A 26,864-nucleotide genomic window follows, 5' to 3' on the forward strand; every position below is an offset into this window, starting at 1 on the left:
GATGCTGGGGTGTGCTACCTGGACCCCCAAGGACGGCCGGCTGCCTTGGGGTGTGGGCAGCAGGTGGTCTCCTGCCACACATGGAGCTGCCCTGTTTTGCCATGACCCCACCCAGTGATTCGCCACGCAGGGCTCCCACCAGAAGGAAGGGCGGTGGGCTCCTGGGAAGGCGGCCCCCCCGGTGGACCACCCTCCCCTCCTGCCCTCCCCTCCCAGACCCCTCCTCAGCCATGCATTTGCTGCACTGCTCCTGCCTCAGCCTTTGCCCGTCCCTGTGCTGGGGCCGCTGTCCTGGGGCCGGTGCGGCTGCCCGTCCCCCCTCCCGGCACCTGCTGCCCCCCACCCATTTCCCCTTCGCACTCACTGATCCATCCACGGGCGAGGAGCTGACGAGCGCGCTCTGGGCGTCCACTCCCTGCGGGCATTGCTGTCCACTGCATGGCCAGGGCTGGCCGGGCCTGTCATGCTCGGGGGCCGGGGGTGGTCAGTGGGGGTGGGGGCCGTCCCTTTAAGGGCAACGACATCACAAGGCCACGGAAGGCGGGGGCTGCCGTGGAGCTCCATGGTCTTGGGCCGTTTGCGGGGTCCACGGGGTCTGGATTTCCACCTCATGGGGCCACGGTCCCGCGAGTGACCAGCAGGGCGGCCATGGCCGAGGGCAGCGAGCTGATGAGCAGGCTCCTGAGTGAGAACGCGGACCTGAAGAAACAGGTGCGCCTCATGAAGGAGAACCAGATGCTGAAGCGCCTGCTCAGCGAGAGCTGCCAGGGCGGCCGGGACCCCCTCTTCCCCAAGCCCCTCGCCTACCTTGAGGACTGCTCCCCTGGGGGGCTCAGGTAAGGCCACAGCCCAGTACAAACCGGCCGTGTGTCCTCAGCGAGGGCCCTTCTCTCTGGGCCACCTGGTCCAGGCTGGGAAGAGGCGTCACCCTGGAGCTGGCAGTGGGTCCATCGGCCACGGCCCCAGGAGCACGGCCAGGGTGGCTGACGCGCCCACGGGGCTCCGGGGTGGACGTGGCTGGTGGTTTGCCCACTGCCTGCTCACCAGCCAGCCAGCGTGGGGACGGGAGGCTGCGTCCAGCCTGTCCTCCCGCCGAGACAGAGGCCGTGGCCCGGCGCACGCCTGGCACCGCTGCCTCACAGAGTCTCTCGACGGCTGAGAGCCGCTCCCCACAATGGCTGCTTCCCAGGCCCTGGCCCAGGAGACGCCCGGAGAGGCGGGGCCTGCCCTGCTGTGGCCGTGTCTGGGGGTCCACCTTGAGTGCCCACCTGCTGCCCCTCACGACAGTGGACACCCCTGAGCTCGCACGGCACGTGGGCAAGGCAGGAGGCTTCCCTCCTGCAGAGGCGGCTGCCAGCAGCTCTGCAGAGCGTCCGGCTGCCCTACACCTAGGCCGAGCCCCAGCGGTGTCCCTGGGTGGCAGCGTGTGGGAGGAAAACCGTGGACACGCAATGCTGAGGCGCACAAGGGGGACTGTGAGGAGGGGAGGCAGGACGGGAGGGGGCTCCTCCACAGAGGAGTGTGGCGGGGTGGGTGGCGTGGCAGGGAGATGAAGGTAGAAACAGTCGTGGCTGAAAGTGTTGGAGAAGCCGACATCCTCAGAGCCCACCCAGGCCAGAACCTCTTGTCCTGAGCTCCAGCAGAGCCTGGGCACCCACGCACCCCAGTTTTGTGCGTCCCAGCCCCCGTGCGTCCACTCGTCCGAGGCCATTAGCTGAGGAGGGTATGAGCTCCCAGCGCCCAGTGAGGGCAGGTCCATTGGGCTCTGCCACGTGTGGTGTCCATCCAGCAGTAGACACGGTGTTTGTGGCTGTCCTGGCCGCTCTGTAGCAAGCACCTCAGGTCTGTGGCAAGGGTTCTTAGCAAGGGGTTTTTCTATCCCACCTGGCGAGTGTGGCTGGCGCAAGCAGGGGACCCCTGGACCTGTGTCCCCAAGCCTCCTGGGCCGTCACTAGAGACTGGGCACCACCTTTTCCTCAGGTCATGGCCGGCTGGGGCTCTTCTGTGGGTGACAGGGTTCCCAGCCCTTCACGGGTGATTCTGGTGGTTGGGTTCAGGGCATGTCAGAACCTGGAAGAGCTAGAGAGATGGCGACACACCGTGGGCAGGAAAGTGATGCTGAGTTGTTTTTTTTACTTCAGTTTTATTGAGATATAGTCACATACCATACAGTCATCTGTGGGGTACAGTCAGCTGTTCACAGCACCATCATATAGTTGTGCATTCATCACCCCAATCTATTCCTGCACATTTTTCTTACGTCAGAAAGAATCAGAGTAAGAATAAAAAATAAAAGTAAAAAAAGAATACCCAAAGCATCCCCCCACCTCCCACCCTATTTTTCACTTAGTTTTTGTCCCCATTTTTCTACTCATCCATCCATACACTGGACAAGGGATTGTGATTTTCACAATCACACTGTCACCCCTTGTAAGCTACATTGTTATGCAATTGTCTTCAAGAGTCAAGGCTACTGGGTTGGAGTTTGGTAGTTTCAGGTATTTACTTCTAGTTATTCCAAACCTAAAAAGTGTTATCTATATAGTGCATAAGAATGTCCACCAGAGTGACCTCTCGGCTCCGTTTGAGATCTCTCAGCCACTGAAGCTTTATTTTGTTTCATTTCTCTCCCCCTTTTGGTCCAGAAGCCTTTCTCAGTCCCATGGTGTCAGGTCGTTTCATCCCCAGGAGTCAAGTCCCACGTACGGGGAGGGCAGCGAGGCCACCCGCCGAGTTCACCCCGAGGTTTAATGCCCCTGCGGGAGGCTCTCGCTCCCCGGGGTCAGGGGCTGTCGTGAGACAAGTCCTCCTAGGGGTGCTGGCGCCCGAGTTCCTGCCCCCAGTGGGGACACAGGCCCGTCGTCTGTGTGCGCAGAGAGGACCCAGCGAGCCCAGCTCTTACCAGGCCCCGTCTCAGGAGGCCCAGGCCGGCGTGGGAGAGGCCAGCTGGGGGGTCGGCCGGACCTCAGCCTCGCCCTCCACGGCCACAGGCGCCGAGCTCGCCCCCGCCACGGCCCGGAGGCTCAGCGCCCGGGAGGCAGGACCCGGCAGGCGGCGCGTCCCCTCGGGCCCAGCTCCACGCCTCCCGCTTCTCCAGACCGTCCTGCCCCAGGCCGGGCCGGGGGCGCCCACGCGAGGGCATCGCGGCTCCTGCAGCCAACGCAGGGCCCTTTAAAAATATCATTTTAATGCAGCTGCTGTTAGGAATTCAAATACTTGAGGTTGCCCTCTGCCTGCAGCCCCGGGCGGCCGCTCCCCTTGCCCGTCCCGGCAGGATGTCCCCGCACTGCTCAGGAGCGTGGACTCGCTCGGCCTTCGCACGGCCCCGCGGTGCCCGGTCAGGGGCACCACGATCTAACCACCTCTCCTCAGGCTTGAAATTAAAGTTCTTTGTCACCCTGAGGCGAACACCACCACAGAAAGACTTTTTCTTAATATATATATTCAGGGTTGTTTCCTTAGGATATACTTTTTCTAGAAGTAGAATATTGGTTCAGAAGGAAACAAATGTTTTTTCTATGGTGTTCTTATCTATTCTTCCAAATACCTCTGAGGAAGATTCAGCTATTTGGCTCTCAATTTCTTCAAGTCTCTCTAGCTCTCTCTCACACAGAAGTCTTTCACATTTACTATTCTTCGAGGATTTTGTGTGATTTGTTGCAATTATGGAATTAGTTTGTCTTTTCCATTGTATTTTCGCAGTGATCAAGGTTGATCTGTAGGAGGGCTGTTGATTTGTAAAAATTCACCCTGCACCCAGCCACCCCATCAGCTGTTTCTTACTCGAATAAGTTTTTAAATTCATTCTCTTATGTTTTCCCATCTTCACTTGTATTCGTTGCAAATGACACTTTTGGTGAAACCAGTGGCGGAGAGACTACTTGTTTCTGTCTTTGCCTTTACAGCCTTTGTCACTCAGGATCGCGGAACCCGGGCCGCCTCCGGGGACAAATGGCTCAGCCTCGACGGGTCCTGCCAGGCGGGGGGCGGCCGGGGCTGCGCGGTGCCCAGTCCCAGGGACGGCCAAGTGCACCCCGCGTCGGGGTCACCAGCGACGCGTCCTCAGCCAAGGCGCCCTGGGCTGCTCCGGCCGCCGCCCCCGGGTCCTGGGCTCCGGCAGCCTCGCTTTTCCGGGACGGGGTGTCCCTCAGGGTCCCTGGTCGCTCCAGTGGGAGTCCTGGGGCTCTGGCGGCAAAGCCGTGATAAATGCATTAACCTTAATCGAGCATCTTTTAATTTGTCTCAGTGTTCCAACCTCATTTATACGGCGTAGCTGGAATTTGAAAGAACCAACTGTTAGGCAAAACTCTCCACCCCCAACACATGCACAGCACACCCGCAGCAAATATTCCGGGAAGCTCTCCCACAACAGATGTGGCTGTTTACATAAAACCCACTCTTAGCTAACCTAACAGTCTGAGCAAGGACAAAAACAAAAATTCTCTGTAACACAATAACCTCCCTGACATCAACTCCTTATCCTACCCTGAGCAAACCAGTCCCCTAAGGTCAACCCCTTACTGCTCTGTCTTACCCACCAGTTATTCCCCCAACCCCCTCCCAAAAGCTGTGAAACTGTCCTCCCATCTTCTTCTGGGCTGTTGCATCTCTTAGGCCTCAGCTGCCTGCAGGTCGCTGCAATGAAACTTTCTCCAGTTGAGCTTTGATCTCTTCTCTTCCCACTCAAAAAAGCCAACAGCACCAACCCAGGCCTGTGGCCTGTGGGGGATAATTATAACTTTTAGGTTTTTCTTCTCCGCTTATTGTTGAGTTTAGGGCTTCTATTTATTACTGTCATTTAAAAAGTTTTCCAGAAAATCTTTGCTTTTTACTGAGATTTTCAAATTATTAATACACAATTATACGTCATGTTCTTTTGTAATTAAAAATATCTTCCTATTTGTTTTTATGTCATTTTTCTCATTTCTAATTTTATTCCTTTATTTTCTCTTCTTCTGAAGTAGCTTTTCCACAGTTTTTTGCCCATCTTATTGGACTTTCCATAGGACTGTTTTCTTATTAATTTATTTCTGCTGTTATTTTTCACACTTGCTTTTTTTGAGGGTCTTTATTTGAATATTAAAATTCTTCCTTTTGGTATTTATAAGTAAAGCATTTAACATGTTAATTTCTCCTTATGTTCAGTTTTGGATGTGCTGCTGTCAGCATGCAGTGTTCTGATGTTCATTATTTCTCAATAATCATTTTTTCATTTTTCTTTCTTGATGTGGCAATTACTTAGGAAAACACTTCTAATTCTAAGTGACTCTTGTTATTTACTTATGGTTTTATTATAATGTGGTCTGAAAATAGAACTACTTTTGGACTCAACTGAGTATTTTTTGATACCCTCTGCTTGGTCAGTTCTTGCACAATGTGCCATCAGGTGGTGCAGAGCCAGGCTTAGCGGCCCAGCTCCGGGTGGGGGGGGCGGCTGGAGCCGGCCGGACGAGGTGGGGTGGGAGGCTGTGGCGTCCCGGGCAGTGGCCAAGGACCGACTGAATGGCCCGTGTGGCCGTGTCCGGGCAGTGCTGGGCAGACAGGAACCTGGGCACAGAGAGGTGACTTTCCTTGGGGAAAACATGGCTGGGGGCGGATCAGCTAGGTCCTGTGCAGTAACTTTTAAAGATACAATTGTTTAGAATGGCTGCCATTAAACAAGCAGGAAATTACAAATGCTGGAGAGGATGTGGGGGAAATTGGAACTCTTATTCATTGTTGGTGAGACTGTATAATGGTACAGCCACTCTGGAAGACAGTCTGGTGGTTCCTTAGGAAACTAGATATAGAGCTACCCTTCAATCCAGCAATTTCACTTCTCAGTATATTCCCAGAAGATCTGAAAGCAGTGACACAAACATATTTGCACACCGATGTTCATAGAGGCATTATTCACAATTGCTAATAAATGGAAACAAGTCAAATGCCCTCCAACAGATGAGTGGCTAAACAAAATGTGGTATATACACACGATGGAATACTACACAGCTGTAAAAAGAACGATGTCATGAAACATATGACAACATGGATGAACCTTGAAGACATAATGCTGAGTGAAATAAGCCAGTCACAAAAAGAGAGAGATTGTATGTTACCACTAATGTGAACTCTGTGAAAAATGTAAAATAAAAATTTTATGTTGTAGAATGTAGGGGACATAGAAATAGACAGCCACTAGTGAAGGGGGATCAATACTCTAATAAGAACAGACAAGCTATTGAGGGTAAATCTCAATGTTATGGGAATGCTCAGGAATGACTGTGGTTTGCAAACTTTCTTGGATATGGTAGGAACATGTTGGAAGCAATGTAGTTATTTTTGGTTATTTGTTTTTCTTATTCGTTTGTTTTGTTAGGGTTGTCAATTTCTTGGGGTATGGTAGGGATGGTTCGGAGCAATACAGTTATTTTTGGTTATTTGTTTTTCTTATTCCTTTGTTTTGATTAGTTTGGGTTTTATTTTCTTATAAAGTAAAAAAAAGCTATTGCATTACAAAATTAGCTTCAATGTAGTTATTTTAGGTTATTTGGTTTTCTTATACCTGCGGTCGCAGTTGATTCGTCTGGGGGGGGGGGGTGGCGGCCGGTTTGCTAAATCCTAGGCTCTCAGGACTGCTCGAGGGTACCGGCGGCGGGGGCTCTTTCCCGGAGGTGAGGGCGAGGCGGGGGACTTGGCCAGGTCCCCTGCGGTGGCGTGCAAAGTATGGAGGGCGGCGAAAAAGGAACAGACGGGACACGTTTCTTTTAGGGTGAAAGAAGCCAAGAGAGCTTATTAGGGGTGAGCACAGGTTATATAGCGGCATAGAGGGCGGGGGTTGTTACAAGCCAATGCTGCGGGGATAAAGGCTAGGATTGGTTTCTGAGAGGTGCGGAGGTTAGGATTGGTTCTAAGAGAGCACGGAGGTTGTTTGAAAAGGGGCGGGAGTTGCTCTGGCAACGGTGTCTGGCAACAATGTATGCGCACTGGTGGTAATGGAAGTTGCACTGGCAACGGGGAGTGTCCGGGCAAGATAAGGGGGTGGGGAAAAGGCGGTTCCCTCCGGCAAGCCTCCCTAAAGGTGGTATTTTGGGTGAGGAATGGGGCCTGCCTCCGCCTCAACTTTCCCAGGCCCGGGGGGCTGTGGAGGGCGCTGTCGCCCGTGCCCACTACCCTCCCCAGGGGCTGATCAGGTCCCCCAGCCCAGGCCCGCCAAGTTGAAGCACGTAATCATGTCCCGCATTATACCATTGTTTGATTATGGTTTGTTATTTCTTGGGTTATGGTAGGAATATGTTGGAAGCAATGTAGTTTTTTTAGGTTATTTGTTTTTCTTAATCGTTTGTTTTTTTGAAATGTGTTTTTTTTGTTGTTTTAATTTTTTGATAAAGTTAAAAAAAGATACAATTGTTTGACACAACTCTTAAAAATAATTTATTTCTCAAATACATATTTGCTTTATTGCTAGGAGAACAAATTCATGATATGGGCATAGAAAAGGATTTCTAAACCATAAAAGGACAGGTAAACTTATGTTAACATTTTGTAAAATGCAATTGTATTGAGATGTACTCACACAACATACAGTCCTTCAAAGTGCACAGTTATACATAGTATGTTTACATTTTAATAATTTTTACGAGTCACCATAAAAATGGTTAAAATGCAGGTTAAAATTCCCCATCTGGGAAAAGATCTCTACACGTTTAATCCGGAAGGAATTAGGATTCAGAATGCATAAAGGCCTGCTACAGATGATTAAGAAGAGCTCAGCAACCAAAACGACAGGTCAGGAAGTGGCAAGGAAATCCCAGGCCGATGAACGGATAAGGAGAAGCCAGCCTCCCCAAGGCCGAAGGAGAGTGAAGAAAACCCGATGACATGCCAGTGACACCCTCGGGGGGTCCCGCCACCGTTGGTGGTGCGGAGGTGGGCCTGGGTGCTGCTGGTGCGCATGGAGCTGCCACTGCCCTTCTGACAAGCAAAGAAGGTCGAGTGTCCATCGGCCTGGAGCCCAGGTGTGCGCACGCCCAGGTGTGGAGGCACATCCAGGTGTGGGCACATCTAGGTGAGGCGTCACGCCCGAGGATGCCAACAGCACCTTTGCAAAGAGCCCCACGTCCATCGATGGGACGATGGAGGAAACAGGATGTGTGTGCGCGCGTGCGCGCGCGCGCCAAGAATCGCTTACGTGAGCCAGGTGAGCTATGGAATGGCTCAACGTGGGTAAATCTCAAAAACAAAGTGCTGGGTAAAAAGACCTGCTGCAAGTTGTCACGTGTAGGATGATCCCGTTTATGAAGCTTCTAAGGCGCGGGCCGGCGCTGGTGGGGTCGGGGCGCCCCGGCTCCCCGGTTCCCCGCGCCCGCGCGCCCCTCGCTCTCTTTCCCTCGCGCGGCCCGGGGCGGGGGGAGGCGCCCTGGGCTCCCCGAGCGTGGTCTCGGGACACCCGGCCTGACCGCCCGCCTCCCTCCGCCCAGGGCCCGAGTTCGGCCGCTTCCCCGGCGTCCCCGATGCGCCGTCGCAGCTGCAGGCGGCGTCCCTGGAAGACCTGCTCTGCGCGCACTCGCACCTGTCGGCCGAGGACGGCGCCCCGGGCTGCGCGGCTGCCGCGCCCGCGCCCTTCAAGGCCTTCCCCAGCCCCCCGGAGCTGCGCACCGCCCGCGGCCTGGACAGGAAGCTGTCGCCGCTCCTCGGCCACCTGCACGACCCGCTGGCCGACAAGCCGCTGCTGGAGCCGCGGGAGCTGGTGCGGGCCCAAGAAGGTGTGCTTCTCGGAGGGCAGCCTGCCCGCGGGCGACAAGACCCGGAGGAGCTACTACCTCAGCGTAGGCAGGGGCGCAGGGGCCGGGTGCTCGGGGTCGGGGTGGGCAAGCGGCGGGGGGGAGGGCGGGAAGGGCAGGGGGCGGGGCGGAGCAGCAGGGCGGGGTGCGGGGTGCGGGCGCCGGGCGGGGGGGCGGAGCGGGGGTGCGTGGCTGGGGCGGGTGGGGGCGGGGCGCGGGCCGAGTGCGCGGGGGGCGGCAGGCGGGGCTGGGGCGCAGGGCGCGGCGGGGGCGGGGGGACGCAGAGGTGCGGCGCGGGCGGGGGGCGAGCGCGGGTGCGGGGCTGGACGCGGGGGCGGGGCGCGGGCGCGGGGCCTGCGCGGGGGCGGCGGCGGGCCAGGCGCGGCAGTGCAGGGGGCGGGGCGGGAGTCCGGGGGGCGGGAGCAGCAGGCGGGTGCGGGGGTGCGGGCTCCGGGCGTGGGCTGGGCGCGCGGGCCCCACAGGTTCCGGGGCCTCGGTTTTCCGGGCCGTACGTCCAGGGAGGGTGACTGGATGTCCAAGGAGCATCCCAGCTGTGACTCGCGACGGGTGCATCTTCCCAGGACGCTGGGTTCTGCAGGCGGCCTCCGGCTCTGGCCTCGGGGCCTGGGGTGCGTGCGCCCCTAGACTGCGGAAGGAGGCGGTGTCGCGGAGCGCTGGAGTGCCCGTCGGGGCCCTGGACAGAAGAGCCGGGTCCCCAGGGTGGGACGCGCCGCCTGCAGAGGCCCAGGTCCCGCGCCTGCGCACCAGGGCGCCTGTCCCCTGGAACCGCGGAGGTCGCGCGCCGCCCCCTCCCTCCTCTCCGGGCGAGGCGCGTGGGGGCCTTGGCGCGGGATCCAAGCGAGGCCTGGCGCTCCCCTTCTCAGGCCTGTCCCGGCCCCAGGTTCCCAGGGAGGGCTCCGTCGAGGGCTCTGCGGCCCCTCCTGGCCCGCCCGGTGGCTGTTCTCGGGGGGCAGAGGCCTGAGGGTGACAGCTGGGCGCTGTCCCAGGCTGCCGGCCGTCGGGTGGCAGGCACGCCCCGGGACTCAGATGGCTGTCGCCGCGCACCACCTCTTTCCGAGCTCCCTGCCACTCCCGCAGGCTCTCAGCAGTTCCGAGACTTCGGACAGGGCTTTCCAGGCTGCACCCGGCTTGGAGGGGCCCTGAGAGGCTCCTGCAGCTGCTGGGTCATCTCGGTTCTTTGGTCCTTCCAGGTTGGGGCTGCCTCCTTGTAAAGTGTGTGGTGGCTCCGGGCAGGAGCTCCATGGGAGGCTGGACATGTAGCTGGTCAGTGGGGTTGGGCGGGGTGCTGTGAGGGCCTCTGGGAACGTCGGGGACAGCAGGGACAGCTGCACCGAGCACCAGGTGAGATGGGGGCGGTGGCGCCCGGGAGGAGCAGGAACGGAGCCGTCCTGCCTCTGCCCCCACCCGCTGGACGGGCACCTTGTGCCGGGAGGTGTCCCTCCACCTCCAAGCTCAGAGTGACGGCAGGTGGTGGCTGCCCTCCAGGCCTGCTCCACCCCATCACCCCCTGCAGAAGCGGGGCTGTTCCAGCAGCTTCCTCAGAGAAACCGCTCCAGGACCCGGGCTGGTCAGGGACCGGGAAGGCATGGTTTTCAGACTTCCTGCCCCCAGCAGATGAGAACCGGCAGGCGCGGATGCACCGGGCCTGAGGCGGGGGAGCCTCAGCTGTTCTCTGGGGAAGAGGCCAGGCTTGTCTCCTCTTTAACCAGGAGCGAGGGGACAGTCAGAGGGACTCAGGTAGAGGGCGGTGCCGGTTCCCGCAGCCTCCTCAGCGCTTGGAATGCTCATCCTTGCTAATTTTAGCCATTGTAAAGGGCATGTGCTTTAAATTTGCATTTTGCTAATGATTAATGATGTTGGGTATATTTTCATGTGCTTTTTTGACATCTGTGTTATCTCCTGTGATAAAGTATCTGTTCAAGTCGTATTTGTCCATTTTTAGAAGATTGTCTTATAAATTCTGGATACAAATCCTTTGCTGGTTATATGTTGTAAATATGGTGTCCCAGTTTGTGCCAGGCCTTTTCATTTTCACAGCAGTATTTATTGAATAGCAAGAGTGTTTAATTTCATGAAGTCCAATTTATTGATTTTTTTTCTTTTATACAGTTCATAATTTTGTGTCCTATTTAAGAAATCTTTGGTCATAAAGATTCTTTCCTATGTTTTCTTCTGGAAGCTTTATAGATTTAGATTTTACATTCAGGACTGTGATCCATTTCAAGTTACTGTTTATATATGGAACGAGGTGTGGGTTGGAGTTGGCGTCTAGCTCTCCACCAGTCCCACCACTAGATGTCCAGGGGACTATCCTCCCCCACTGAGTTGCATTGACAGTTTTGTCAAAAATCACTTGTCCATGTGTGTGTGGAGCTTCTGGACTCTCCCTCCTGTTCCTAATAAATGTCTATTTTGTGTGGATTTTTGTAGCTTTGAAATAAGACCAGAAATCAGAGAGGGTAGGTTCTCCAGCACTCTTCTTTTTCATGTTTGTCCTGGCTATCTTAGATCGTTTGCATTTTCATATAAATTTGAGAATCAGCTTGTCCATATCTCCAAAAATCTTCCTGGGATTTTGTTTTGAGACTGTGCCAGATCTATAGATAAATTTGGTCAATTTGTGGAGAAATGACACCTTAAAATATAGAATCTTCTGATCCATGAGCACTAAACTCCATTTATTTAGGTCTTTTAAAATTTTCTCTCAACAATGTTTTTTTTTTCCTGTGTTTTTTTAAAGTGCACTCTTATTGAGATATATTCACATACAATACAGTCATCTATGGTATACAGTCAGTTGTTCACAATACCATTATATAGTTGTGCATTTATCACCACAATCAATTTTTGAACATTTTCATTAACACACACACAAAAGAATAAGAATAAAAGTAAAAAAGAACACCCAAAACATCCCATACCCGCCATCCCTACCTATTATTCATTTACTTCTTGTCCCGATTTTTCTATTCATCTGTTCAAACACTGGATAAAAGGAGTGTGAGCCACGAAGTCTTTACAATCACACAGTCACACTGTGTAATCTACATAGTTATACAGTCATCTTCAAGAATCAAGGCTATATGGTTGCAGTTCAATAGTTTCAGGTATTTCCTTCTAGCTAATACAATACACTAAAAAACTAAAAGGGATATCTATATAGCACATAAGAATAACCTCCAGAATGACCTTTTGACTCCATTTGAACTCTCCCAGCCACTGAAACTTTATGTTGTTTCATTTCTCCTACCCCTTTTGGTACAGGAAGCCTTTCTCAGTCCCACAACGCTGGGTCCAGGCTCATCCCCTGGGAGTCATGTCCCACACAGGGGGGAGGGCAGTGAGTTCACCTGCTGAGTTGGCTTAGAGAGAGAGGCCACATCTGAGCAACAAAAGAGGTTCTCTGTTGGGTGACTGTTAGGCACATGTATCAGTAGGCTTAGACTCTCCTTTGGAGTGATGAGTTTCATAAGGGCAAGCACCAAGATCGAGGGCCCGGCCTTCTGAATTGGTAGTCCCCAATGTTTGTGAGAACAAAAGGAATTCCCCAGGTGGGAATTTAAAGTTTAATATTTCCACATTTTTCCCCAGTCCTTCAAGGGGGCTTTGCAAATACTTTTTATTCTCTGCCCACATTACTTTGGGATGTATCAGGCTTCACACTAACCTGTACAAACCAACAAGATCTCACTCCTATTCAAAGTTACATATAATTATGGTGTTTGAATAAATTGACCCTACAAGTTAAACAATACAGTGTGCTACAGAAAATAAACATTTTCCACTAAATAAACATCTCTTCCTTTGGTCTCACACAGAAGTCAAAGTTTTAAAAAACAGTCAATATCATCCTTTCCCCTTTAGTCTGGTTTACCTTAGTCCTAACCAAGTCCATTTCCTTCATATCTCTAACTGAAGTCTGATCTCTTTTTCATCATCTTTAACATTTGCTGTGTGGGGTAATGCTGACATTCATAGCTACTGAACTCTGGCTTTGAGTCTCAGGTGTCACACAGATACCCAAAGTTCCAGGGACTGATCAGGTTATACACAAACAGCTCAGCATCTCAGGATTTAGAAATAACCATAACAACTCAGGAACAGACGTGACAGCTGTAAGAGTTTACAATCCAGGAACCTTTACACTAATCCTTCCCCTGATAACCTGTGCTCTCAGATTCAGTTCTCCAAGTTTGCACATTATAGTTAGCTCATATTTGTGAGGCATTAAAGTGTTTGTCTTTTTGTTTCTGGCTTATTTCACTCAGCCTAGTGTCCTCAGCGTCCACTCACCTGGTTGCATACCTCACAACTTCATTCCTGCATGCTGCTGCTCAGTATTCCATTGAATGTGTACACCACTGTTCACCATTCTGTTGATCAGTCCATATACCCTTAGGCCTCCTCCATCCATTGAAAATTGTGAACACTGCCGCCATAAAAACCATAGTGCAAATGTCCATTCATGTCCCTGCTCCCAGTTCTTCCAAGTATATACCCAATATACATCGCAGGACCATACGGCAACCCCATAGTTAGCTTCCTGTGGAACCACCACACTGCCCTTCAGATGGGCTGTGCCGTTCTACTTCCCTACTGACAGTGATTAGATACATGCCTTTCTCCACATTTTCTCCAGCACTTGTATCCCTCTGTTTATTTTTTAAACAGTTTTATTCACACAACATACAACCCATTCTAAGTAAACAATCAATGATTCCTGGTATAATCACATAGTTATGCATTCCCCTCCACAACTTATATGAGGATATTTATATTTTTTCTGCAAAGAAAGAGGAAACAGAGAAAAAATGAAGAATAAAAATATAAAAGATAGAAGAAAAATAAAAATAAAATATGATAAAATACAATACAATGAAACCACCACCAAGAATCCCATAACACTCCATTATGTCCCCCTCTTATAGACATTTAGCTTTGGTGTACTGCCTTTGTTACAATTAATGGAAGCATATTACAAAGTTACTGTTAACTATAGTCTCTAGTTTGCATTGATTGTATTTTTCCCTATTCCATCCAATTTTCAACACCTTGCAATGTTGACATTCATTTATTCTCCCTCATGTAAAAACATTCTTACATTTGTACATTTAATCGCCATCATCGACACTCTAGGTTTTGCTGAGTTATATAATCCCAGTCTTTATCTTCTGTCTTTCCTTTTGGTGTCATACATGCCTAACCTTCCTCTTTCAACTGTACTCACACTCATCTTTGTTCAGAGTACTTATAATATTGTGCTATCATCACCCAGCATTGTGCTATCCATTTCTCAGTCTATACAATCAGTCCTGTTGAACATTCTGTACTCCTTCAGCTTCAAATGCCTGATCTCTACTCTCTTTCTATCTCCTGATAACCTGTGTTCTCAACTTCAACTTTTAAGGTTTGCTGATAAATGTTAGTTCATATTAGTCAGTATTTGTCCTTTTATTTCTGGCTAATTTCACTCAACATAATGTTTACTGTCTACCATTTTGTCTTTTGGATTTTATATTTCATATTTTATTTTATTTTTATTTCTTTCTCCTTCTCTCTTTTTACCCATACTTATACTCTTCATTTCTATACTACTCTCCAAACCTCTCTTTCCTCTATTTTCCTATCTGCCTGTAGTGCTCCCTTTAGTATTGCTTGAAGAACAGGTATCTTGTTCACAAAATCTCCCAGTGTCTGTTTATCTGTAAGTATTTTAAACTCCCCCTCATTTTTGAAGGACAGTTTTGCTGGATATAGAATTCTTGGTTGGCGGTTTTTTCTCTTTGAATATCTTAAATATATCACACAACCACCTTCTTGCCTTCATGCTTTCTGTTGAGACATCCACACAGTCTTGTTGCGTTCCCTTGTATGTGATGGATTGCTATTCTCTTGTGCCTTCAGAATTCTCTTTGTCTTCGACATTTGATAATCTGATTATTAAGTGTCTTGGCCTAGGCCTATTTGGATCTATTCTGTTTGAGGTACGCTTCTTGGATCTGTAATTTTATGTCTTTCATAAGCGATGGGAAATTTTCAGTGACTATTTCTTCCATTATTCTTTCTGCCCCTTTTCCCTTCTCTTCTCCTTCTGAGATACCCATGAACATGTGTGCTTCATGTTGTCATTCAATTCTGAGATCCTGCTATATTTTTCCATTCTTTTCCCTATCTGTTCTTTTGTGTGTAGGATTTCAGATGTCCTTTCCTCTAGTTCACGAATCCTTTCTTTTGCCTCTTCAAATCTGCTGTTGTACTTCTCCATTGTGTTTTTCATCTCTTCTATTGTACCTTTCATTCCCATAAGTTCTGCCCATTGTTTTTTCAGACTTTTGCATTCTTCCTTATGTTTGCCCAGTGTCTTCTTTATACCATTCATCTCTTTTGCCATATCTTCCCTCAACTCATTGATTTGAATTTTGAATTGATTTACCATGTTTGTTTGAACATCTTTAATTTGTTGTTTCAACTCCTGTATCTCATTTGAAGTGTAAGTTTGTTCCTTTGACTGGGACATATCTTTGTTTTTCCTAGTGTGACTCATATACATATACTTTTTTGTCTAGGCATCTGGTTTCCTTGATTACCCCAATCACATTTTCCCAGACCAGATGGGCCCAGGTCTTAGGAGGTGGGTGTAATCAGTATCAACTTTCCCTCAGGATGAGACCCAGAAGATTGTCAGACTTTCTTGTGAGGCCTCTAGATTCTGTGCTTTTCCCATCCTGCCCAGCAGGAGGCACCTGTCAGCCCGCAGCTCCCCACTAGTATAATGAGGTGTGTTGCCTTTAATTCTCAGTGGACCCTGTCCCTGCCAGGGGCAGAGGTGGGTCAGAAGCCAAGCTTAAGCTGTTTTTTTCCCCTGCTAGGCCCTGGGAACTGAATTCTCCAAGGGAGGGAACAACTTGAGCTGGGCCCTGCCCGCCCTTTTCTTAGGGAAGGTATGGTCTTTAAGGAATTATCTCCTTCACTTTACTTCTTCCTTTGTCTCTCTATTTTAACTCCACCTTTGCCTGGGTAGGTGCTGATAATTGCAAGTGCCTGAGGCTTTCTCTAATGAGCTGCTGAGAATGAGAGAAAAAACAAAAGAAGAAATCCCCTTTTCAGAACCAGTCCCCGGCCCCCAAGTTTCACCAGTCAAGAGTTGGAGTTGGTAACCAGTTCTATGTGCCCCTTTTCTTGGGACACAGCCCTTTTCCAGTATTGTGAGCTAAGTCAACTCCATAAGCCTCTGTTTTTATTAATTTACTTATTTTCCATCAGCCCTGCCTCCTCTCTGCCAGGAGAGACCTCAGTCTTACTTTCATGCTTGCTCCAGGGTTATCTGTGCTCAGAGCTTGTTTTAAGTCCTTCAGATTTGTTGATTAAAACTGTAGTTGGAGCTTTGTTGAGCTACCTTCCCTTGCTCCTGGCAGAGACTGCTTCTTTTCCCCATAGGGAAGTGTTCCAACTCAGCCTGCTGTGCCAGTTGGGGAGGGGTGCCAGCCTCTGCCATTTCGGCCTATATTACAGTTCTTATGCTGATATCTCGGCCATTGCACCCATTCCAGACAGGTGTATGATGTGTGTCCAGTCATGGATGTCCCCCAAACAGTTTCTGGCTATTTACTAGTTGCTCTAGAGGACTAACTAAATTCCACACCTCCCTATGCCCCCTCTTTACTTTCTTACAAAGTCCTTTGATGCAAGAAACATTCAATTTTGAGGAGAAAGTTGATTTTTGATAAGGGTTCCAAGACAATTTGATGGGGAAAATGATAGTTTTTTCAACAAACGGTGCTGGGATAACTGCAAAAGAATGAAGTGCAGTTAAGCAGATCCTCTAGTCCAGTCTATCCTTCAGATGACTTCAGTTCCTGAGGACACCCTGCTGATAACCCCTTGAAAGACGCTGAGCCAGACCCATTCAGCTAAGCTGCTCCATACTCCCTGACCTACAGAAATTCTATGAACTAATGAATGTCTATTGTAAGCTGCTGAATTTTGGGGTAATTTGTTATGTAGCAATAGCTAACTCATATACAGGGTCTGCTCTTAGGTGAAGCTACACTAAGACATAGGTCATGATGACGCTTTGGGAGTTAATCCTATAGGTATGGAAAGTTGCCAAAGGATTTTAAGGGGGTGGCTCCCACCCCTACCTAGCAGATACCCTTATATCTCATCTCTCCTCACCACCTCTCTCATGGCCATGGGCTGTATTATCATCCAAGGCAGCAGAGACTTAAGTTTGATATATGCTCAAATGAAACAGTTCACATAAAATATTTTATTTACAAATACTCCATATCCACCAAATATACACATTCCCTTCTCCCAGTCTCTGAAACCTCCAATCCACTTTCTGCCTGTGCAAATTTGCTATTTCTAAACATTTCTTACAAGCAACATCATATATTTGTTCTATATGTCTTGCTGATTACACTGAACATAATTTCTTTCAAAGTTCTTCCATCTTGCAACATGTCTCAGAACATGATACTCAGAATGTCCAGTTCTCAAAAAGATTTTTTACAAAACATAGAGGGAGACAGGAAAATATGGCCCAATCACAGGGAGAAAAGATTTTGATGGTAACTATTCTGGGGGAATTTTTTATTGGAGTTAGTAATCCAAGATCTTAGATTGACTCTCTTAAATAAAATTAATGAACTAAAGGAAAACATGGACAAAGAACTAAAGGAAATAAGGAAAACAATAGACGAACAAAATGAGAATACCAATAATGATATATAAATTATAAAGAAGGACAAAATGGAAATTTTGGAGCTGAAAAATACAACAACTGAAATGAATAATTCAGTAGTAGATCAGGGGAGGCAGAAGAAAGCACCAGGAAACTTGAAGATAAGAAAATTGAAATTATCCAGTCTGAGAAGCAGAAAAAAAATGAATAAGGGAAGAACAGAATCTGAAGAACCTGTAGGACACCATTAAGCATATCAATACATGCATAATTAGAGTCCCAGAAGGAGAAAAGAGAGATATAGGGTTTTCTGGTTTGCTAATGCTGCCAGAATGCAAAATACCAGAAATGGATTGGCTTTTATGAAGGGGGTTTATCTGGTTACAAAGTTACAGTTTTAAGGCCATAGAATGTCCAAGGTAAGACATCAACAAAGGGCAAAGTTATAGTTTTAAGGCCATAAACTGTCCAAGGTAAGGCATCAACAACAGGGTATCTTCACTGAAGGATGGCCAATGGTGTCTGGAAAACCTCTGTTAGCTGGGAAGGCACATGGCTGGTGTCTGCTTGCTCCCAGGTTGCATTTCAAAATGGCGTTCTCCAAATGTTGCTCTTGGGGCATTTCATCCTCTCTTAGCTGCAGCTGCTCTAAAGTCCTTCTGTTTGTGAGCCCCTTAATAAGACTCCAGTGAACTAATCAAGGCCCATGCTGAATGGGCAGGGACACACCTCCATGGAAACATTCACTCAGAGGTCACACCTAACCAAAGGTGTCACTCACAGCTGGGTGGATTACATCTCCATGGAAACAACCTATTCCCAGTATCCCATGAGACTGGATTAAAAGATCATGGCTTTTTCTTGGGGGACATAATATATCCAAACTGACACACAGGGGAAGAGAAAATATTTGAATAAAGTCTCAAAACTTCCCAAATTTGAGGAAATATATAAATCCAAGAAGCTCAATGAATGCCAAATAGTATGAACTCACAGAGATCTACACCGAGACACAGTAGAGGCAAACTGTTGAATGTCAAGGACAAAGAAAGAATCTTGAAAACAGGAAGAGAGAAGGGATGCATCACCTACAAGGGATCCTTAATAAGTCTAACATTCAATTTCCCATTAGAAACCATGAAGACCAGAAAGCAGTGGGAGGACATATTTAAAGTGCTGAAAGAAAAAAATTGTTATTCAAGAATAATATATCTGGCAAAGCTGTCTTCAGAAATGATAGAGAAATGAGGATATTTCTGGATAAAAAAAAAAGCTGAGGGAGTTCATTATCACTAGACCTGTGTCACAAGAATTGCTAAAGGGAGTCCTTCACGTTGAAAGGAAAGGACACTAGACAGTAACTCAAAACTGTATGAAGAAATACAGACCTTTGATACAGGTAATTATAAGGGTATTTTAAAATTTGTAATGCTTTCATTTCTCATATTTTTTAAAATTCAAACACATAAAAACAAGTACAGACATTTCTTACTAGACACACAATGTATAAAGATTTAATTTTTCAGAAGAACAACAAACTGTAGGGGCAAAGGGATATATGAACAGAGTATGTGTAGGCTATTGAAGTTAAATTGGTATCGTTATAAACTAAATGTAGTAGATTTAGGATGTTAAATGTAATCCTCATATATGCTGGTTTGAATCTATTATGTACCTCAGAAAACCCATATTATTTATTTTACTTTATTTTTATTTTGGGGGGGGTTGTTTTTTTACGCATTTTATTTTTCTAGTGATTTATATTTATTAGATTTGCATAAACATCTTGGTCCACTCATTGAAAATCAGAAACAAAACAAATAAACAAAACAAACCTGGTCTTTCTGCATAAGTAGTTTGAGAAGCAGTGGCTTAGAAGATCAGTGTGAAGCAACTGCTACTGGCCTGGGATCTGCTTTTAACTCAAGAAAATCATTTTGAGGGAGAACAAGAGAGCAGCTCAGTTTTGCAGGATTGGAAAAAGAAGTATCTCCGACATGTTTTGTTGATGTCCTGGGTCTCCACTTCAGCCTTTGGGGGGATAAATATACTAGGATGAACTGAGAATATTCATGATGTTTTAAATATGGAGAAGTATACTGTTGAATAATAACATCAGTCCTAACTAGAAGATATTAACAGATCTGAGTCATTTAGATGACTCATGATGCTGATCTGAACGAGTGTTCATAGACGGTAAAACAGTGTGCTTTTATTTAGGCTGAAATGGAAAGCAAAATCATTATTGCAAAGTTGGCTGCAATTCTAGGATAAGACATATGCTATCATCTATCACAATGAAAGAAGAGAAGAACCACTTCTATTTTGATCAAAAGACCCAGAGCACTAAGAGAGATTCATCTAACTCCAGACTCTGTCCATTTAATTAAAAATTGAATGTGAATATTTCTTCTTTTGGATGCATATTATAGTGACACACTCAAACTCTATAGGGAAGGAAGACCCTGATGGCCCAGGGAAATAAAAATGTGCAGTTCTTTGTCCATGATGGTGCCATCAGAGTATGCTTCCTGAGTTGGTCCAATGTTTGGGCTTTGGTTGATCAGTTGCTCGCTCTAGCTTGATGTTGTCTGTGACCTGCCACACGCATTCATGAGACACTGTCTGGGGCAGAATCTGCAGACAGGAGGTTGAGCATTCATTTCACTGTTGAATAGTGTCCCATTGTATGTATGTATATACTATGATTTATGTATCCAATCTGTTGTTGATGTTTGGATTCATTCCTTCATTTATTTATTGCAAATATAAACACAGTTCTATTTATATGATCATAAATAGTGCCAAGAGTATGTATACAAGAGTTTTCTAGGACATATTTCCAGATCTAGAGTAAACTGGTGGTGGTATATGTACATATTTATTTTTGTATTTATTTTTTAAATTTTATTTTGAAATAAATTCAGAGTTATAAGAACAGTTGCAAAAACAATACAAACCCCATACACAGAACTCGAGCATACCCTGACCCCCTTCCCCTGATACCCCAATCCACCAACTTTAACATCCTGTCACACCGCTATTTCTTTCCTTCCCTATCATCCATTATCTATTGCTCTGTCTTCTGAACATATGAAAGCCAGCTGCACACATCCTTGAACAAACACTATAATTCACATATATAATTCCCATGAACAAGAACATTCTTTTATGCAATCCCATTAAACACAGCTAAGAAGTACCAGAGATTCACATTGATACAAAGCTTACATTCTGTATTTCCATTTTTTTATTTCCTTATGTTGTCTCAACTGTGTCCCTTTGAGCCTCCTCTCCTCCATCCTCAGATCCCATCCAGGGTCATCCTTGGTATTCAATTGTCATGTATTTAGACTGTCTTTTTTTTTTTTCTCAATTGTGGGAACATATATACAGCCTAAATATTCCCATTCCAACCCCTCCCTAGCATTCCATTAGTGGGATTAATCACATTTAGAATGTTGTAATGCTATCTCCTTCCCACCATCCATTACTAGAAATTTCCCTTCACCTCAAACAGCAAACCTACACTCATTTCTTAACTCCCCATTGCCCCTTCCCCCATTCCTCTTAACCCATACTTTACTTTTCATCTCTATGGTCATATTCTCTGATAATTTCTGTGTGTTTACTGTGGGGCTTAAAATTAAACTCTTAAATCCATAACAATCTTGTTTTTCTTTGAAACCAACTTAATTTCAATAGGACACATAAACTATGTACCTATACTCCTCCTTTCCCCCACTTTTATATAGTTCTTGTCAAAAATTACATATTTTACATTGAGTTCAAAACCACTGATTTGTCATTAGAGTCTGTGTATTTTATATCATGTAGGAAGTAAATAGTGGAGTTACAATTCAAAAACTATTGACTTCTATTTGTATTCCATTGTGGTCAAAGAATGTGCTTTGAATATACTCAATTTTTTTTTAAATTTCTTGAGGCTTGTTTTATGTCCCAGCATACGGTCCATTCTGGAGAAAGATCCGTGATCACTAGAGAAAAATGAGTGTCCTGGTGATTTGGGATGTAAGGTTCTATATATGTCTGTTAAGATTCTCTATATCTCTTCTCCTTTCTTTGTTTCTCTGTTGGTAGGGCTCCCTTTAGTATCTGAAGTAGGGCAGGTCTTTTATTGGCAAAGTCTCTCAGCATTTGTTTGTCTGTGAAAAATTTAAGCTCTCCCTCAAATTTGAAGGAGAGTTTTCCTGGATAAAGTATTCTTGGTTGGAAATTTTTCTCTCTCAGAATTTTAAATATGTCATGCCACTGCCTTCTCGCCTCCATGGTGGCTGCTGAGTAGTCACAACTTAGTCTTATGTTGTTTCCTTTGTATGTGGTGAATTGCTTTTCTCTTGCTGCTTTCAGAACTTGCTCCTTCTCTTCAGTATTTGAGAGTCTGATCAGAATATGTCTTGCAGTGGGTTTTTTTGGATTTATTCTGTTTGGAGTTCGCTGGGCATTTATGCTTTGTGTATTTATATTGTGTAGAAGGTTTGGGAAGTTTTCCCCAACAATTTCTTTGAATACTGTTTCTAGACCTTTACCCTTCTCTTCCCCTTCTGGGACACCAATGAGTCTTAAATTTGGATGTTTTATTTTATCTATCGTATCCCTGAGATCTGTTTTGATTTTTTCGATTTTTTCTCCATTCTTTCTTTTGTTCTTTCATTTTCTGTTCTGTGGACTTCTAGGACACTGAGTCATTGTTCAGCTTCCTCTAATCTTGTATTATGAGTATCCAGAGTCTTTTTAATTTGGCCAACAGTTTCTTTTATTTCCATAAGATCTTCTATTTTTTTAATTTATTTTTGCAATTTCTTCTTTATGCTCTTCTAGGATCTTCTTTATGTCCCTTATATCCTGTGCCATGGTCTTCTTCATGTCCTTTATATCCTTTGCCATGTTTTCATTCCTCGATTGTAGTTCTTTTATTAATTGTGTCAAGTACTGTGTCTCTTCTGATATTTTGATTTGGGTGTTTGGGATTGGGTTCTCCATATCGTCTGGTTTTATCATATGCATTAAGATTTTCTGTTGTTTTTGACCTCTTGGCATTTGCTTTGCTTGATAGGGTTCTTTCAAGTTGTAAAAAAAAATACCAATCTAATTTTTCAGAAATACAAGTTGGTGGCGTACACTTTAACTAACCAGCAGATGGCGTCTGTGAGTCACCGATTCCCCTCAAGTCAGTTCTCCTCAACTTTGTGTTTGTGGTGTGTGGGGAAATGATTCTTGTGGGGTTCAGTTGGTGAACTCAGTTTGGGTGTGTTGTTGGAGCTGTTCACCCTGAATGTGGGGCATGTGTCTGGGTGGTTAGGGAGGCAGGGCAGCTTTAATATTCAAACCTTCCAGGTGTTCCTGGAGATTCAAGTCTGCTGCAAGAGTCTAAGCCTTCATTTCAGTTTTGCCCCAGATTTTCTCTGTCACTGACCCTCAAACCACTGGACTCGGCATAGCATCCCTGGGTTTTCCGAGCTGGCCCCCCTTCTCAGCTGTGATCTTCCAGGACCTCTGCTGAGGGAAGGCTGTGCTATGTCACAAGTGTGCATCGTCCCTCAAGGGAAGCCCCGGGCCATGCAGGGGTGCTCTCAGCCTGATGCAAAGATGGATGAATGGGGCATCTCAACCCCCACCCCCTTTTCACACAGTTCCTCCTTCCCAGCTCTGGGACAACTGGTGTGGCTCTGGGCTGTGGGCATGGCCCCGGGCAGGAGTGTCATCAGCCCGCCGGGGAGCCAGCTGCAAGCAGTGGGGTTTCTTTCTCCTTTTGGCTCTCCCCTCTGTTCCCCAGGCCCTGAGGGAATCCGCAGGGGCTATCCTCCACACCAGACACCAAGAGGTTGGCTCAGCCTGCTCCTGCCGTGCTTCACTGCACAGTTCCCACCGTCGCAACTGCAGCCACTCCTGGGTTTTTCCCTTTTTTTTTTTTTTAATAACCAGTCCATCTCCAAACGCCAACCCCTGGCTTCTCCTCATCACAGTGTGGCCGCGGGTCTTTCAGCTGGCTTACTCACTCATTTCAGAATGCAGACTCCCAGTTTCACCAAGTGCACGGCCCCTGTGATTCTAGCAGACCTTGTCCAGCTGGTGCATCACTGAAACTGGTATTCTGTGTCACCTTCTGGTTTTTATCTAGTATTTTTCATGGAGGTGTTTTTTTGCCCTGTCTCACCTAGCCGCCATCTTAGGTTCCAACTCAAAACCCATAATATTTTAATTCAGTCTGTGGTTGCAGACTTATTGGGGGTGGGATCTTCTGATTAGGTTGTTTCCATGGAGAGATGACTCAAAAAATTGCAGGTGGAACCTTTTGATTAGATTATTTCCATGGAGAGATGACCCTCCCCATTCAAGGTGGATCTTGACTAGTTTATGGCAGTCCTTTAAGAGAGCTCACAGAGAGAAGCTGAGAGATGCTTGGAGAGGCAGGCAGAAAGGCATTTGTAAATGCTATGCTAAGAGATGAAGCCCAGAGTTTGCCCCAGAGAAGCTAAGAGAGGACCCTGAGATGCTTAGAGAGAAATGCCCCAGGAGAACCAAGCAGAGAGCTGAGAGATGCTGAGAGAGACAGAAGCTCAGAGACACTTTGGAGAAAGCCTTTTTTGAAATGCAACCCGAGAGCAAAGGACCAGCAGGCACCAGCCACATGCCTTCCCAGCTGACAGAGGTGTTCTGGACACTATTGGCCTTTCTTCAGTGAAGGTATCCTCTTGTTGATCCTTAGTTTGGACAATTTTATGGCCTTAGAACAGTATATTTGTAACCTAATAAATCCCCTTTATAAAATCCAATCCATTTCTGGTATTTTGCATAACAGCAGCTTTAGCAAACTGGAACAAAGACTTACAAAAAATAATTAGCAAAATGACAGAAGTCTTGCCTTATCAGTAATTACATTAAGTGTACATGGATTAAATTATTCAGCCAAAAGGCAGAGATCAGCAGAATGGATAAAGCATGACCCAACTGTATGCTGTTTACAGGAGAAACATTTAATTTACAAATGACTGTTCTTTACTTGACTCTGAGAACCCACTGCAATTTTCACTTGTTCCTCTAAGTTCAGGCTGTGCCCGGCTGGGTGCTGCTGTGCCCTAGGCCTTCAGCCCCTCGTCCTCTGTGACGCTGGCCGTGCGCAGCACCCTTGGGGCAGTTTTGCAGTTCACACTCATTTACCTGGGCACAGGCTGTCCCAGTTTCTGCACATCCCCACAGCTGACATGCAGACTGGACCTGCTGACTCGTTGACATTCAGCAAATTTTGTGATCAAACTTCCAGAGAAGAGGACAGAGTGGAGGGTGGTTAAACAGCTGCCCTAGGTGCTGGCAGAGTTGGTCCTGCAGCCAGCTCCCCATGCCCACACAGACGCAGCACCAGAAGGCCCTGGTCTTCTGCGAGTGGCCAGAGGTCCCTCAGCCACAGAGCACAGCCTGTGGGTGTGTGTGTGTGTGTCTGAGCCCCCCGGATTGGGGACTGGGGCCATGTTGGGTCACCCTGAGCCTGACCCTTCCAGAGGGGGGTGCACAGGTGTCTGTGTGGGTCCAGGGGCCTGGGGTCTGCTCTCAAAGACATGTAGGAAACAGCTGAGTAATGCCACATCCCGCCCAATAGGGCGAATCCAGCATCCTCAAAGGGGTTTGCATCTGCCTTGTCTCAGGGCTTTAGGAAATATCTACCAAAGCACATCTCCTTGTGTGTCTGCCTTAGGGACAAGAGAGCCTAGAATTTGAAAGTGATGAACATCTGCACATTCCCTAGAGGCACCGCAGGCCTCAAATGATATAGTGCCCTGCCCTCCAGGCTGTGTCCCTCCTGCACTGAGCTGTGTGGGACCACTTGGTTTCCAAGGCGGTGGCAGTCAGGGTGGAGGGCAAGGCCCACCCCCCCACCAGAGTGCTCCCCATCAGCATGCTCCTTTAGAGTGTTCCCCATCAGAGTGCTCCCCAATCATAGTGCCCCCCTTTGAAGTGCTCCCCATCAGAGTGCGCCTCATCAATGTGCCCCTTTAGGGTGGTCCCCATCAGAATGCTTACCATAGGAGTGCTCCCCAACATAGTGCCCCCCACTGCAGTGCTCCCCCATCAGTCTCCCCCATAAGAGTGCCCTCTTTAGAGAGCTTCCCATCAGAATTCTCCATCAGTGTCCCCATTAGAGTGCTCCCTTTAGAGTGCTCCCCATTAGTGTTGCTCCCCCCCCCCAGATAAAGTCATGTACCGGTCAGCAGTGAGGTCACAGAACACCATGCTTCAGCGATTCTATAGCAGGTCTTTTTTTCTCATTTTGACATCTCTCAAATTCAGATGCATCTTAGTCACAACAGGAAGAATATTTCCAAGGGGAATGCAGTTTTTAGTGCCTTGCTACATACTGTAGGTATATAATGCGTGATGTCCATGACATCAGTGCTGGCTGTGGGAAGGATGTGGGTGGGGGAGGAGGGGCTGGAGCACTCAGAGTCATAAAGCTGAAGGAACAGTGAGGAATAGTCTAACAACCCAGATAATCTCACCACAAATACGGGAAAGAAAGGAAGCAGTTTTATCATCGAATAAACATTAAACCAGACTGCAACTCACAGAGCTTGCAAAGACAGAAAGAGTATGACCCTTTTGTAGAGCTGAGAAGACACAACCCACCACACACATTATCAAGAGTGACAATAACTTGTCCTCGTGTGCGACAACCCGACAGCACCCAGTTCACCCTCAATTCACCTGGCAGTTGGGGTGGCCTTCTGTGTTTGCTAATTGCCTTTACCCAAAGGGAAAACAAAGTTCTTGTATCTCTGTGGTAAGCAGGTGGTTACAGGCTGCAGCCTGGAGCTCAGGCCTGTCCCACTTAGTGACAACATTTCAAGGCCCTCAAGAAGGACACTCCCAGGTGTGAAGATAGCAAGAGGCTCCTTTACCTTTTACACAGATTTGCATATATCTCAAAGGATCAGGGAAAGGATTTACAAAGAATTGTTCAAGGAAATGCTCTAAGAAATGGGAGGGGGGAAGGTCTCCTTCCCTTTGGGCACGGCAAAATCCACTTTAAAATTTTAGAATTGATTTACCCTTCTGGTGGGGGTGGGGGCAGCGGGGCTGGGAGAGGGGCAAAGGTTCAGCCTGGCCGGCTGGGACTGGTTCCACCATCAGATAAAAAAACAAACACGGGCTCGAGAAGGGGAGACTGCCCGAGAGGATTATGGTGGGGGACCCGGCTCTGGCGCTAGGACCCGCTGACTGTCAGCTGTGAGCACCTCAGAGCCTGGGCTAAACAGCCTTTCTTCTGCAGAAGAGTAAAGACGGACGGGTGTGGGGTGTGGATGCGGGCTGGCGTGGCTGCCTGGTGGACCTGGGAGGACTTTACGCTGGGCAGCCTGTTTGCTGGGATGTGACCTTCAGGT

General features: G+C 47.6%; 1 protein-coding gene across 1 annotated transcript in view; it reads left to right on the top strand.

Annotated features, from left to right (window-relative positions):
* The first annotated feature begins 24,826 nt into the window (after positions 1 to 24,826).
* Positions 24,827 to 26,864, top strand: part of FTCD (formimidoyltransferase cyclodeaminase) — a 32,671-nt gene continuing 30,633 nt past the window's right edge. Inside the window, exons 1-3 of the mRNA XM_037825280.1 lie at positions 24,827 to 24,905; positions 25,674 to 25,696; positions 26,753 to 26,862. Of these exons, the coding sequence (XP_037681208.1) occupies positions 24,827 to 24,905; positions 25,674 to 25,696; positions 26,753 to 26,862 (212 nt within the window). The remainder of the gene's footprint in view (positions 24,906 to 25,673; positions 25,697 to 26,752; positions 26,863 to 26,864) is intronic.

The sequence above is a fragment of the Choloepus didactylus genome, chromosome 1 (genome assembly GCF_015220235.1).
Source record: "Choloepus didactylus isolate mChoDid1 chromosome 1, mChoDid1.pri, whole genome shotgun sequence".
Classification (NCBI taxonomy): domain Eukaryota; kingdom Metazoa; phylum Chordata; class Mammalia; order Pilosa; family Megalonychidae; genus Choloepus; species Choloepus didactylus.